This window comes from Pyrgilauda ruficollis, unplaced genomic scaffold, assembly GCF_017590135.1.
Source record: "Pyrgilauda ruficollis isolate IOZ18807 unplaced genomic scaffold, ASM1759013v1 scaffold3, whole genome shotgun sequence".
In the NCBI taxonomy this organism is placed as follows: domain Eukaryota; kingdom Metazoa; phylum Chordata; class Aves; order Passeriformes; family Passeridae; genus Pyrgilauda; species Pyrgilauda ruficollis.
This window is the reverse complement of record NW_024524377.1, coordinates 4,434,765-4,449,681: the sequence shown is the minus strand read 5'-3', so window position 1 is coordinate 4,449,681 and position 14,917 is coordinate 4,434,765. Positions and strand designations below refer to the sequence as shown.

At 36.2% G+C, this 14,917-nt stretch overlaps 1 protein-coding gene across 3 annotated transcripts in view; it reads right to left on the bottom strand.

Annotated features, from left to right (window-relative positions):
• The window catches only part of ZRANB3 (zinc finger RANBP2-type containing 3), a 42,653-nt gene that overhangs the window by 16,670 nt on the left and 11,066 nt on the right, over positions 1-14,917 (bottom strand). For all 3 annotated transcript variants that reach the window (XM_041472917.1, XM_041472916.1, XM_041472914.1), the window contains exons 3-6: positions 8,754-8,772; positions 5,902-6,080; positions 3,219-3,450; positions 1,382-1,467 (exon numbers count right to left, since the gene is read on the bottom strand). In XM_041472917.1, the coding sequence (XP_041328851.1) occupies positions 1,382-1,467; positions 3,219-3,450; positions 5,902-6,080; positions 8,754-8,772 (516 nt within the window). The remainder of the gene's footprint in view (positions 1-1,381; positions 1,468-3,218; positions 3,451-5,901; positions 6,081-8,753; positions 8,773-14,917) is intronic.

Sequence of the window (14,917 nt, the reverse complement as noted above, 5' to 3'; positions counted from 1 at the left end):
CAAGAGACAAGAAAATAATGAACATGACAGATTTGGAGAAAAGCCCAGGTAGCATTTTTCAGGGCCAGAAGAGTGTGTTAAAAGCATGTAATTTTTATTAAAAGGCAAACAAACAGCCACAAAACCCCCACAATAATTTAGAGATTTTTAAGCCTTATTAGAACACTTTATCAACAGTGTTCTAATTAGCTGAATTAGCTGAATATAATCATTTGGGAAAGGGGCTGAGGGAGTCACTTCTGCACCGGTGAAGTGGGAATGGCACAGATGGAAGACAGCAACATCTTCTGCTCATATCCCTTCCTTGGTCTGTTTATATAGCTGTCCTTATAAAGGCTTCCTTCCTCCACCCTCAGCATCAGGGATAAGACAGAAATGGCAGGCTAAACCTCACAGAAATAGTTTGGAGTTCATCTTTAAAACAGGTGTCTATGGACACCTAAGAAAAAACCACCCAAATTTTCACAGGAAGTGCTGCATAAAATAATCCTATCAAGTTTATTACCACAGGATGGTTTGTTCCAGCCAAGTCATGAAGAAAAAGTTATTCACTGAAAGCTTGCCAAACCCTGAACTTGATTTTTATTACATTTATGGTATTCCAAAAATAAGATAATCATCTATGATTGAGTAGCTAACCATGCTGTACCCACGCACACTTGTGGTGTGAAAATTACAGATGCATTCAGTCAAAACACCATGGAAAAAATAGCATTTCCCTGTCTGAAAATTAGACAGTGATCTTCCATGTTATTTGAAGTTAAATACTGATAAAATGCATATGATGGAGGGAGAAAAACAAGTTTTATGAAAATGAAACCATGTAATTATTATTGTAAAAATTAAATCTAAATGCTAGCCAATTTAGCTGACAAAAATCTGTTATTCTGAACACATGCAAAGTTGTAGATATGAAATTTTTAGCTAAGACAGTCAGCCTGTGAAAAACAGAGACAAGTACTGGACTTTTTTTCCCACCCAAATGTGGTGAGGTTGAAAAAAACCTGGATCCCATAACAAAGAGAGCTATAAATTATTACATGACCATGAGCTTAAGACTGAGAGTCAAAACTCCAGTTTTGAAGGTAAAACCTGCACAGCTCATACTAACAACAGTAAATGTAAAAATAATTTTACTTAACAGAATGCTTCAACTTTATTTCAAACTTTAACAGCATTAATTAATTAATTTAATCAGTGTCATCCTTTTCCCAATGCTCTTTGATGAAGGAGATGGTAGATGACCCTGGGTTTCAAAGCAAGAGGGTGTGATAAAGCAGTAGAGGTACACCTACTGATTTTCTCACTTGGCATGACAAGAAAAATCAAAGATGCTCATGTAAATGTAAATAAGAATGTAAATAAGCAAGGGCAGTAATACCTGACACGAGCATCACAGTATTTTTTAGCATATTCATTCCAAGTTCCAAACCTTCTTGGAAACAGTGCCTCAATCTGCATGAAGAGCTGTATAAAAATAAAACAGCAAGAGTGAAAAAAATTAAATTGCCTGTGAATGGAAGACTGATTGGAAATAATCAATACATGGTTCCTGTGCTAAGTTTACATTTGATATTTGCACAAAACCCACAGACTTTGGCCTGCATGCAAAAGAAATTCCACAGGATACAGGAGTCTTCAGAAAGGACAGCTGTGGGAAGCCCTCAAAGAACAGAGCACTCAGACCACTGTAACAGCACTGACAGCTTGGAAAAGATTCACATTCAACAAGAAAGTATGGATGAGATGAAGTTATTCCTAAAAATACAGTTTTTATCATTTTCCAGGTACATGGGCTTCTGCAAAGCTTCAGTGCAGGTATTACATGAGTGGTCTGCTTCCTAAAATACATGAAAAACTTACTCAATTCTTAAGTTTTACTTCAAAAAATGGACAATATCAATGCAGACCAGAAATTTCACAGCCTTCTTCCCTGCTGAGTAGCAGGAGATAAATACCAGTTTAGATTACCTTAACCAGAAGGAATCCTGCTTTACAAGCTGTTATACTGTCAAAGCATCCTGGCTTCTGAGATCATTTTCCATACAATTAAAGACTTTATACAAAGATTCTGCTTATGACACAAAACTGGTTAAAGACATTTAATGCTTTTTATACTCTGCCTTGTAAGCCACTGAAAAACATCAGTATCACTAAAAAAATATCTCAAATTATTTTCCATTTGGTCATGAATTTTGATCCCATTGCAGTGGTCAAAGACAGGTTGTATGGAATTTCCTTTGAAGACCTTTAACAATGACACTGGTCTCAGTATCCATGTACTGTATAAAGGTAGAACACTTTCTAACTTAAGTTCTTCATCCAGGGCTGGTTGCAGTGTCTTTGTACAGGAAGTTTTAGTAATTATCCACACCCATAAACATAAATATTCTTAACAAATTTTTAGGTAAGTACTTATTATATACCAAGCCCTTTTCCATACCACAGATATCTTCCCCAAGCTATGAACTCTTTGAACAAATTAAATTCATAAAGGATCTTGGCATAAGTTCTATTTACACAGTAAGGAATGCTGAAGCATAAAATATTATTTATATAACTCTTTTAAGTTCCCTGAATTCAAATCAGGTCTTATGTTCATTTATATACTTATATAGACATTTTTCCCCTACATTTGATAAATAAAGGCAGCTGTCTTAGGTTCAGTATAAAACCCAAAAGGGTTTTCATTACCTCTCTGCTCCTCCCTAATTCCATAAGCTGAACTTCCTTCAAGAGAAAATTTGTCATTCTGGATGTGTAACAAGAACACTGAAATGAATTAGGAATATCTAAAAGACCAGTGAAACTAAGGGCTTTTTTTATCAGATGAAGAAGTAGAAGATTTATTACAAGATCTTGTCTACCAAAGACTCCCCTACCCAGGAGAAACAAGCACTTCTTTGCTTAGGCTCTTTATTTTTTATTTCACCCAACAATCAGTCTGTTACATGCAAAATTAATTTCTTACAAGAAACACTGTCTCAAGTCACCTGTGCACAAGCTTGAAACAAGCTTGTAAATCAACTCAAACAAAATTGGTTTAGTTTCTTATACTTGTCCTTCCTGATGCAGCCAGTGCACCTTTTGATGTCATAATGCATGTCATCGAATATATTCAATGAAAGTACAAAACTGAACATTTATTATTGATACTATTCTTAAAAAAAAAAACCAAAATAAAACCAAACACAAAACAAACACAATATGTCAAATACCTCTTCAGGTCTTCCTAGAGCAGGAGTTCCAGTAAGGAGAACAGCTCTGAGAGCTTTCTGAACAATTGGCAGTAAAATCTTGCTACGGGTGGCATTTCTGGATTTCATATAGTGTGACTCATCAATCACAACCACCTTAAATTTCTGCCTGTACAAAGTGTCTACCAAGGTCTGTGCATCAGATGTTAACAGCCCATACCCCAGGATTGTTACTTTGCTTGTTGATATTCCCCTGAAAGAGAAAATCCACAAGTTTTCTTAGCAAATTTTTATTGTAGGACAATTAATATAGCAGAGAGATTATAAAAAACTTATCTCAGAAGTTATGTGGATTGATTGACACGTGGGCTGTCAGGGTAACAAAACAGCTTTTGGTGTTTAAAACATCTCACACTTCTCAACCACACACATTTCATAACCATTTTCAGAAGACACACATTGCATTCCAAAGGAATTTCATTTATTTGGATGCCTTGCTTCAGCCTGTGCTCTTTTCCGGGGACATCCCATTGGAGAAATCCACTTTGTGGACAAAAAGTTACACAAAAGCCACTACCTTAATTAGAACTCCAACACCTCAAGTAATAATGTCTCTGTGCAAACTTTCTACTGCTCTGGGTACAGAGTCTGTCACCAGCAGCCTGAGAGGATTGAGCACTGTCCGTGAGTATTTGGGCACTGTGAAAATACAGACTGGGCTGAACCTCAGCACCTGGAAAAACCATTCCTGTCAGAGCTGTTATCCAGCTTTTTTGCTCAAATAGAACAAGAAGAAAACAAACAAACAAACAAAAAAAAAAAAAAAAAAAAAAAAAAAAAAAAAAAAAAAAAAAAAAAAAAAAAAAACCAAAACAAACTGGAAGCAAGGAGTCAATGTGGCACAAGATGAAAAAATAGTATTTAATTGAAAATGAACCTTTTATGACAAGTTTCAAGATGTATACAGGTCCAAGGCATGAACTGATTTTAAAATCACTAGAGAGCACTGTGGCCCTTCCGGAGCAGCACAGGAACTCAAAGCTGTTAGACACACAAGTCACCAGGATGGGGTCACAGCTGGTCTGCCCATCTGTCAGACACCACTGCCCTGCTGGCATCATTTCTGTTTGCTCTGCAGTAGCAAGAGATCCAGAAACCAAACAAGCTGAAGTTTCCTTGAGGATTTAAGAGGAAGAAAGGAAATGCAGCTACACATTCATGCTCCTGGATATGGAAGGTGCAGTGGTTTGAGCACTGGCACTGTGGGCTCTGCAGACTCTGGCTGTCACTGTACAGATAAATGCAACCAGGAAAGCACAAATTTCCCTTACCCTTTCTGAAGGGTACATTAAAAAAAAATTACAAATAAACTTATTTATTTTGGTGGAACCAATTTGTTCACGAAACTTCCATTTTCAAATTTGGCCAGAAATTACAAACCTAAACTGATGCCTAAGTTTATTTTAACCTGTTTTAATCAAGAAGTTAACACTCAAGCAGTAAACTTGGAAGTTTTGAAGAAAAGCAAAGTATTAAACTGAGAGAAATCAAAGCTTAACATATGGAAGCAGAATTTAACAAAATGCTAAACCAAATTTGGCAGCTGTATTTTTGCATTTTCTTACAAATGCATGAAACACTTTCTAATGTTAAAATATTAATTAGTTCAACAGTAACCTCACTTACAGCTAGGAAGCCTCCTGGGAGTTAAATGAGCAGAAACCCAAGTTTTCATCTTTCCTTGTTTTTGAATAAAAATAGGTAATAATAGTTAAGGTAAGTAGTTAAACTACTCCTTTAAAAAAATCTTAAAAGGAACAGAATTTAATCTGCCATTTAATTTTCCCATCATTTTGCCTAGTCCACATTTCCCCTTTATGCATCCAGCACTATAAGCACTGAGTGCCTTTCAGATAAACACCTGTGATGCCTTTCAGATATTCCTGTGATGAATTCAAATTTTGACTATCAGTAGGAATTACCCTTTGATGAAGCTTTCAAAATGCATTTTTCAGTTGGATTTCTGTGGTTACCAGGAAGGTTCCAAGCAGCACATCTTGGCAGTCAAGTCACTCTCTGATATTCCCAGAAAACATGAAGATCAGTCTCCCTCACACCAAAGTTTTAGAACAAGATCTTAACAGTAGCATAAAATCAACCAAGTCATTTACAGCAAAGCAGACAAAAACCACCCTTGCAGCCCAGGGTAATAGGAGAGTTATTCTAATAACACCCAAGACATAGCCTCTGTGATGAATTCATGCTATTAAATCTAAAGATAGAAAGCGTAGGTCATGATGACCTTTTCAGTTATTTAGGGATTACTTATTCGAACTTACAAATTTTCTCAGCATGCTAAATGGAATTCTAACAGTAATTACTTCCTTATTTTGTAATGTACACCAGAAGTTCTCCAAAAATGTTTTACAGAAGCTAATGAATTCATCAGAGTTGAGAAATAACTGTGTATGTTCAATTTGAGACACACTGAAGTAATCTAATTTTCAGCAGACAAGCATTTGCTACTTTGCAAAAAGCAGATCCTTCGACTTCAAAGAAAATGAGTAACTATTATAATACAAGAACAGAAAACTGGGAGGAGTGGCTGATAGCCCAGGGGATGTTTCTCATAGCCCAGAGGGTAGCCCTGCTTGAGCAGGGGTGGTGAGCAAGCCTTTCTAGAGAAGAACAACAAACTACTCACCCAATATCAGTTTTGTTCTGAATGATGCTAATGTCATCTGGAGAGAGTTCTGGAATCCACTTCTCCATCTCATCAACCCAAGGGTATCTCAGAGAGGAAGGCACTACAATTAAGAGAGGCCATTCATTTTTATAGTAATAGGAAATGGCAATTGCTTGAATCGTTTTTCCTAGCCCCATCTGGAAAAACAAAAGAAAATAACAACATTAAAACCAGAAGTCTCTGCTCAGAAAGCATATTCCATTCACAAGAGCCCAAAAGATTTTGCGAAGACAGAACCAAATAAAGGAAACCCAGTCACAGAGCTACTTACATAGCATGTATTTACTTATCACTTTGTTACCACAGATGATCTTTTATGAAACAAGATTTTCCTAGTTAAATGCATTAATACATGTATTTTATCTGGTTAGCTCATCAAAGTAGAAGCAGCATTTCCATTCATCTCAGAAGATTTTCAGCTCAGGGTCTTAACAGGAAAGACTAAAAAGATCAAACTCTTCAACTTGTTAAGCTACTAAAACATTTTTAAAAGACTAAGCAAAGGAAAGAAAAATACAGGATGCCTTCTTACAATAACAACAACTTTGTCCTCAATTGCATAGGTAAGTGAAGAACAAAGACCTGTGGGAAGAGCTCTGGGTTTGACCCAGCGGGTCAACAAAAAGAAACGACTGCTCTGATTCACCAGGGCTGATGGTTTCTCCTGGGTCTGCACCACACATGAGAAAGCTCAGATAGTGAGAATTCAGCTGTACAGACATGGGGAAGAGTTAAAATATCTACATTTAACAGGAAACTACATGCTTCATATTGTCAAGGTGGGAACATTTCCATCTGTGAATAATCATGGCAACAGATGATTATGAGAGTCAGAATTTAGGGTTTTGTTTAAAAAATATCACCCACTTTCCCCCCCTCATCAAAATGTTATCATAGAATGCAGCTATTTTCTCTGCTTGTTCACATGGCAAGAGATAGTTCCCGACTCCTGTGAAACATCAAAGCAGAGATGGGCCTTAAAAGGCTCTGGGCAGGTTTTCCATGGAGTCCAGTGGACATTTGAGTGGATTTGCTGCTAACTACTCACAGCAGTGAGACATAAAACAACAACTTACATCTCCAGTATTGAATCTAAATGGACTGACTTAATGATGTAATGAAGAGATTTCCCAAGTACAAAAGAAAACAATTAATTTTTCTACTATTACTAGAAAGAAAATAATAGGAAAGCTACTGTGATACTGAGTTTTCATTCAAAATTGCCAAGTTTCCATGATAATTTTCCTCCAAGTTCCCCTTGTATCACCAGTAATTCTTAGGTCATCTGAAAATAACTCCAAGTGAAAAAAAAACCAAACAAAAAACAATGAAATAAGATTGATTTTTAGTTTGCTACCATGGCTGTGTCCCTAACCCGGGCTGTGCAGGCCCTGGTGACAATCCAGGCACTGGGTTGAAATGAATGTGGAATAAAAGCAAGGCTCTTATCATCAGCACATTCAGGGCTGAATGCAGATCCCAGAGAGCTGATCAGCAGGTAGATAACAATGTGAGAGACTAGAAAAACTGGAGAAAATATTATGGTCTTGGGTTTTGATATAAACCCATCTTTATCCAGCAGGGAAATGGATGACACTGAAATTTTGGAGGAAAAATTTTGTCTGTCCCCACTCTGAGAAGAAATAGAAACATGTTTGCAGATTACCTTTCAAAAACTACTGGTTTTATCTTATTTTAATCCTTACATAGTTACACAATCCAGGGATATGTACAGTAATTCTCTGATCTTCAGTTTTCCTCCATAATTTCTTTTTACATAAAAGCTCATTATACTGATATTTAATTTTACCAACATTTTCTTATTTAGAGATAGAAGAAGCACAGGATACACACCAGTGCACAATACTTCCTCCAGTGCCACACCTATTGTCATTACAAAATATACAATCTTTCTTTTGGAATAAATATATCTTCCAGGACTTTTTATTGTTAACATAATTATGCACAGCTCATTTCCTAGCTCAAGGAGGGAAATAAACTGTTTTAATAAAAAAATAGCTACTGCTGATATTTTGATTTTTCCCAAGCTTCCCTTTTCTCTTCCCCTGAATACTTCTGTATTCTCCACAGCTCCCAGATATTTTGCATTCTATGCCAGGATAGTTTATCTCCAGATGTAATGAGATTTTTGTAGTATGAGGAGATGCTTAAATCCCAATAATCCATCTCCCTCTCCCTCCTAGTGTGTCACGAAAACCCAAATTAGAATTGTGGGACTACAGCAATTCTCTTTTTCAGAAAGGTTTTATACTGACAATACTTCAAGAACATTATTACAAAAATGTTTTATCTGGGGGAAGAAATGCTGGACTCAGATTTCCTTGATATGGAATACAACATGTATTTTTAAATGTATGGACACAATGAATTTTACTATTACTACTTGATGAGAGCACTTTAAAAATTCATCTTTGGAAACCATATCTGTTAAAAATCTCTTTGGGCCAGGAATGTCTAATAATGCACTAAAAATAGCTCACTATGCAATTATAAAGCACTTTAAAAAAAATCAACTGAGTCAGTGTTTTTAAAATGTAACGGTACAGGAGATTTAACCTACAATTAAAAGTAACCTTTTAAGTTTTCTCAAGGATTCTTCTAAACTTATGTCAGGTTTCAATTTTTCCCTCACTTAGGTATTTTCAGGGTATCTGCTGACTATCACACAAATTAGGATTCTTTTATTACCAGCCTTTCTGCCCACACCTCTCAAACAAAAAAAGTCACATCTGCACAAAGTGCATTAAGACCAGAAAAGACAGTGTTAGAGGAATAGGAACATCACTTACCTCATCAGCAATCATACACCTAAATAAGAAACAAAGGAAGATGGGAAAAGCAGAAATTAATACAAAACATATAAACCAGTATTTAAAAATTGTTTACGATAAATTTAAATTCTGGATTTACAGAACCAATGAAAGGGAAAAAAGGTGACTTCACTCCTCCAGATATCACCTACAAAAAGTGAATTTGGTATGAACTGAAAATAAGTACAACAAATATTCTAAAAATGTTTATTCAGTTTGCTGACATTACTGCAGAACTTGCAATTGCAAAACTGAATTTCTGCTTAGGTCCAGGGATAGATTAATTGTAATCGTAAGAGACACTACCAAGACAAGAAGTGTATTTTCCATTTTCTTTTGTCTTTCAGAAACTGCAATGTTTTTGCTGCTTCATGACTAGGATTATTTATAATTCAGATGGATTTTTAAGATGTGCTTTCCAGAGCTGTTACATTTGTTTTGAAATAGAAGCAGACACTCCCTCTCCCCCACCAATTGTACCAGCTAAAGTATTAGAAAATGAATTTGATTTTTTGCCCATTTTGGAGTCACTTGGCAATGCCACTCTGTGTAAAGACAATGACAATTCCAAGTCCCCAGTCATAAACAGTAAATTCTGTTCAACATATTTACATTTTGTAAACATTAAATTCCATCTTTGACATTAATTTCTTAAAGGTATTTTAACCATTCTGTGATTCTATATGTGCACTGTGTAACTCAAATATGATGCTCCTTCCAGGAAAAGATAGGAAAGATCTTCCAGGACTTAGGTGTCTGTAACAAAATTTAATACAACAAGATATAAACATTCTGTATTTTGATCCAGAAAAATCTTTTCAATACAGAACTGCTTTTTTAGTGGTAGCTACTCTGAAGTTAGTGTAGCTGGCCAAAAAAAGATAAAATGTTTGATATTTTCAGAACCACAGTATACTGCTGTTTGCTCACTCTGCCTGCCAGTATAAATTCCAGTGCCTACTAACTTCTTCGTTTCGTTCAACTAAGTAAAGTTTCGTTCAACTAAGGTAAAAAATTGATTCAACATTAATTCTTATACAACTCCATTTTTATAAGCAACAAACTATTTATTTGCAATTGCTTTGCAACTTCCCCCCTCCCAGCTGTTAGGGATGGAGCAAAGAAAACAAAGGAAGAAAACAAAGCCCTCAGGTCTGCACAGATTTACAAGGGAATAAAAAGGCAGGAAGAGAATTATTTTTAGTGGCAACTCATGATTGTGGGGCCTTAATGTCTGTGATTTGCAGCTGGGCAAAGACATTTATTTGCAGACAACTAACACACAATTCTAATTTAAAAATAATGTCAGTTTTTGCTCAAAGACTGGGGTTTTTTTCCATTCAATACTCATTGTTAATTGCTTGAACTGAAGTTTACAAAACAAGCCTTTCTTTTTTGCAGATTCTTTGAGGCCAACTGCTTTCAGTACATTAATCATGTTTTTAAAAAACAGTTTGAGGCCTGAAATCAATTGGAATGCACAATAACCTACTGTTGCAGTAGTACTCCTTACACAAATGCAGCAAATGAGTAAGACTACAACTAACAGAGCAGAGACAGCTCAAGAATAAACCACAGACCTTCTTCAGCAATAAAGATTATTTATTGTAGGAATATCAGAGCTGAAGTACAAATATAGCAATAACCAAGTTGCATTTGGTAGCAAGAAAATGTGGTAAAGAGGACAGGAATGAAAGTATTCCTTGCCAGCTTCTGCTGCAAATAGAGTATTCGTCAGCAAATCAACTTAAATTTCAGTAGAATTGCATAAATAGTGAAATGTTAATTATGCCAGGTCAAACAAAGAGAAGAAGTGAGAATAGGTAAGATCCTATTGCACTACTCTTTGGCACAGCTGAACTACGTGAATGCTCCTTCTTCCCTTCAGGATAACAAGCAAAAATGAAGAAATGCAGACTGATTTACAAATGACTCTGACAATTAGAAACTGAATAGCAAATAAAAAACTACCAACTTTAAAAGTATGTCAACCACAGAAACATGTTTTCCATAAAGCTAGATTTCTTCATTAGAGTGAAATGTAGCCACTGAAACATTGATGACTTTATCTGATGACAAATAAGAAATTGTTCTGCTTTTCTTTTTGCACTCATTTTCAGCCTGTACTCATAAAATCTTTGCTGCTATAGAGTATCTCCTGTTTTCATGTCTATTAACTTCCACTGATTATCTCCTTAAGTTAAACTCCTTATGTAGCAGCAACAAAGTTGATGACTTTAAAATATTTATAGAAACTCATAATTTTGTTGATGGTAAATGAAGGAAAGTACAAAGTAGCTGCCATCATAATAATAACAATAATAATTTACCCATAATAACTCTGCCAACAGAGGTTACATTAAGTGATCAACACAGTTTTATCTTCCTCATTTCTGCAGTACCAATAGAAACAGAGCCACAGAAACACCCCTATGCTTAAAGCTGGATATCTCTGGTGATATTTTGCTAGTAAGTATTCCCTCTCTTCTCTACCCAATTATGAAATTGCTTTGTCATAAGTAGTTGGGGTTTTCTTCCTGTACTTGCAATCCATCCACTTTTCAGCATTTAAAATTCGACCAGACACATCATAGATTGAGATCAATCAAGTGCACTAAATTGGTTTTAAAGCTCCAGTTAGAGTTATCTGAATGTGTAAAGTCCTCTGTGATTATACAGTTAGTGACATGAATCACTGCTTGGATCCACACTGCTCAGACACAAATTCCTGAAGTGCTACAGTTTTTAAATTGCTAATTTATGCCAACTAATTAACATTATTGACACTCACACTTGACAAAATTTTAACATGGCACACAAGACTGAGTTTATGATACAGGTAGGAGTTAATGGAAGTGGAAATGGAGGTTATTCAATTTATTTTATGACATAATGCATTTTAAAGCATTCATCTGTGTAGCTTTCACAGTTTTAACATACGAATTCTAAACATGTCTGCCTAATGTAGTTACAAAACATAAGAAGTCCAAATTATTTTCATAGCATTCTGGGGCAATGAAAAACACCTAATAGGGGAGAGGAAAATCATGAAATGTCTCCAGTTTATAATCACAACAATTAGAATTGAAGTGTGAAGAACTTCCCCATCTTTATAGCCCACATCACACAGAACTTACAAGATACCTAATAGTTAGTTGCATTAAGCTGCTAAAAAGCAATACTTTACATAATCTTAAAAATATGCAGCCTCTATTTAAAACAAACTTCAGTATGTTCTACATTATTGCAGTCAGACAAGCTGCCAACATGGACATAAAGGTTCCATGCTGTCAAAAGCAGAAGAAACAGATCTTCAGCTACATTGAAGGGACAAATATGTATTTTTGTTTCACATATTTTGACTGCAAGAAGACAGACTTCTTGTTCTCTGAAGTTCAATTAGTCATTTCCTCTCAACTGGTAGTTACCCAATCTGAGCTTCATCATTCATGTCCCATCTGTTCATATGACACCTTAATAATAGCTCTATCCAAGAATATAAATCAGAGCTATGATACGCAGATTCATATCCTGTTAGAAGCTCAGCCCACATGGTCAAAAGTTTCAGAAAAGCATGGAAAAAAATCATTTGAGATGTCTCAGTTGCACTTGCTCTCAGCAGCAAAGTCCAACCATGCAAAAAGCACCAGTCAATGGCAAATCATTTCAGATTCTTTTGCATTTAATCTTTAAATGTTCTCCTTCTTCAGAGCGAATCCTGTGGCTTGTGTTTGAATCTCTGTCCATTCATCAAGGAAATCTATTTTTTTCCTAGCAGAAAGCAGTAGAATCTCATTGGGATGCACTGCAGATGCTGCTACAACCTTGCTACTATTCATAACCCTTTTGCAGTGTAGGGTTAGCAATGGCCTCCAGACACAGTAGGACCTTTCACAAATAGAAGGGAACCATCTTTAGGCCTCCACTAGACTGTAACAGCCCCAGCATTTTGAGGTGTATTAGCCTGAAAATACAACTACTTTTTTTTTTTTTTTTTTTTTTTTTTTTTTTTTTATCAAGCAAACACAAAGCGCTTTGAGTGAGGATGTACTCTGGTGAGTGAACATGCCTGCAGAGAGCAAGGTCTGCTGTGCTGGTGCACCACAGGTGCACGCAGGTCCAAAACTTTACTACTGTTCACTGAAGAGGACAAATGCAAGCACCTGAGGCTGTACACAAACCCCAGCTTTCTTCTGGATGTAGAGAATGCCATCTAGATGTAGAGTTGAAGGGAGCACCCAAAGCTGGATGAGTCAGAACCCCAGAACCAGACTTTCAGCACTAACAGAACAGGCTTGGTACTTGATACCTTGTAAAGGTACCAAGCACCAGGCAAAAAAGGTGCATTTATCCATTCTTACTACAGCAAACCTTGGAGAGAAACCAAGCAAAAAAACAGGTGAAGGAGCGAAGAAAGAAACCCAAAACTCCTGACAGTGCCCTCTGAAAGCTCTATCAGGAAAGCTCTGTCTCTAAAAGGACAGAAAGAATAATTTTTCAAACCTCAAAAAGCACAGAAAGAGTTCCTGGTTGTGTTGATGTCAAGAAGACTGGAATCAGCTTCGCAAAGCAGAAGGACAAGCAGATCTTTAAAATTTTACGCAGATGAGTTCATTGGAGAAACAGAAGGAAACTGAGGCTAAGCTCATGTGGCATATGCCACAGAGCCATACAAAAATAGTCTGCATTAGAAGGTTAATGCTAACACAGTTTTATAAAATGAGTTTCAGGGAAGAACAAACATTTAAATGAAAATCATTTCTATTTCTGCACGTCCAGGTTCCATTTGGGTCAGCCCTTTCAAAATGTCAGCACTATTAACCATGCAAACAATACAGCTAAATTTTCTTCCATTAATTATGGCTACTGCAATAAGGTATTTTTGTAATGAGAAAGAATCTCATTTTGAACCTTGCTCTTGGAGGAATATTGATTAACAACACACTGGAATTAAGGTCCCTACAACCAAGGATCCTACCAAGGCAAACAGCTGGTGTTAGAGGTTTCTTGTAACTATAGAAATATTTACATATTATCTTCTCTAGAGAGTTGTGCTTCCTTACATGGTAGACTAAAAACTAAAGGGGTACAACAATCCAATACATCTGTTGCTTGCTTGTAAGGATAATTTAACTTCTTCATTGATTTTCAGCAACTGTTTATCCAGGAAAAGCCACTAAGAACTGCAGGTAGCTTTTTCAGAACAAACTCCTTCCCTTTTAAATGCATTTTCCAAGGCAAACAGTCAAAGCTGTAGCACTTCATTTTTTAAAACACTGAAAAATTTTGTTACTACTCAAGCAAATTAAAGCTGTTTTTTGTTAATGCAGGCTTTGGAACATGTTGTACAGAGGAAGCTTGAGTCTTTCTTTCACTGGTGTGGGTGTCCTGATATTCTTGGGATTCTCACCTACTCATGTGAGTCAGTTTTATATAACACTACAACATATAATTTACCTCCTACTCACAAGCCAACACTTCAGCACTAACATCTCAACCAAGGGTTATTTAAGGAATCTGAACTTAGAACATTTTTATATAAAACTGCGCAAGCAACCATTACATTTGTGTGTCAGTAATCACAGCACGCAGTCCTAAAACTAGAACAAAGAGAGCTGACTCCCTTGCAGCAATAATCAAGGGTGTTGCATCAAAAATAATGCTCCAGAAGATTTAAGATAAATCTTACCCTTGCTCCTGAACTACACTAGGTATTTAAAAAAACCCTAAGTAATAAAACCCCAACCTTTGATTTAACATAAGATGCACTAAATTGCCACATCTGCATTGTTATGATTCTGAAAAGGAACGCAGAGGAGAACTGTTGTGCTGTCTTATGCTTGTCTCCAACACTCCTCTACGTGTGACTGAAAAACCCACCTAAAATGTTTTATTAGTATTTGAAAGCTCTCAGACCACGTGTTCTGGGATTTTAGCTTTGGCAAAGATGCGTGGAATAACACATAACAAAGTGGTCAAGTTGAAGGTGAAGCTCAGACACGTCAATAGGTTTTTAGAATATATTAATGGAACTGTTAGGTTAGAAAAACTTCCAGCCAAGAAGACACCAAACAGTGACAGTGAAAACTCCTCATCTGTTCAGTCACTGGCTTCAGAGACAAATGGGTTCAGCAGCTGACTCA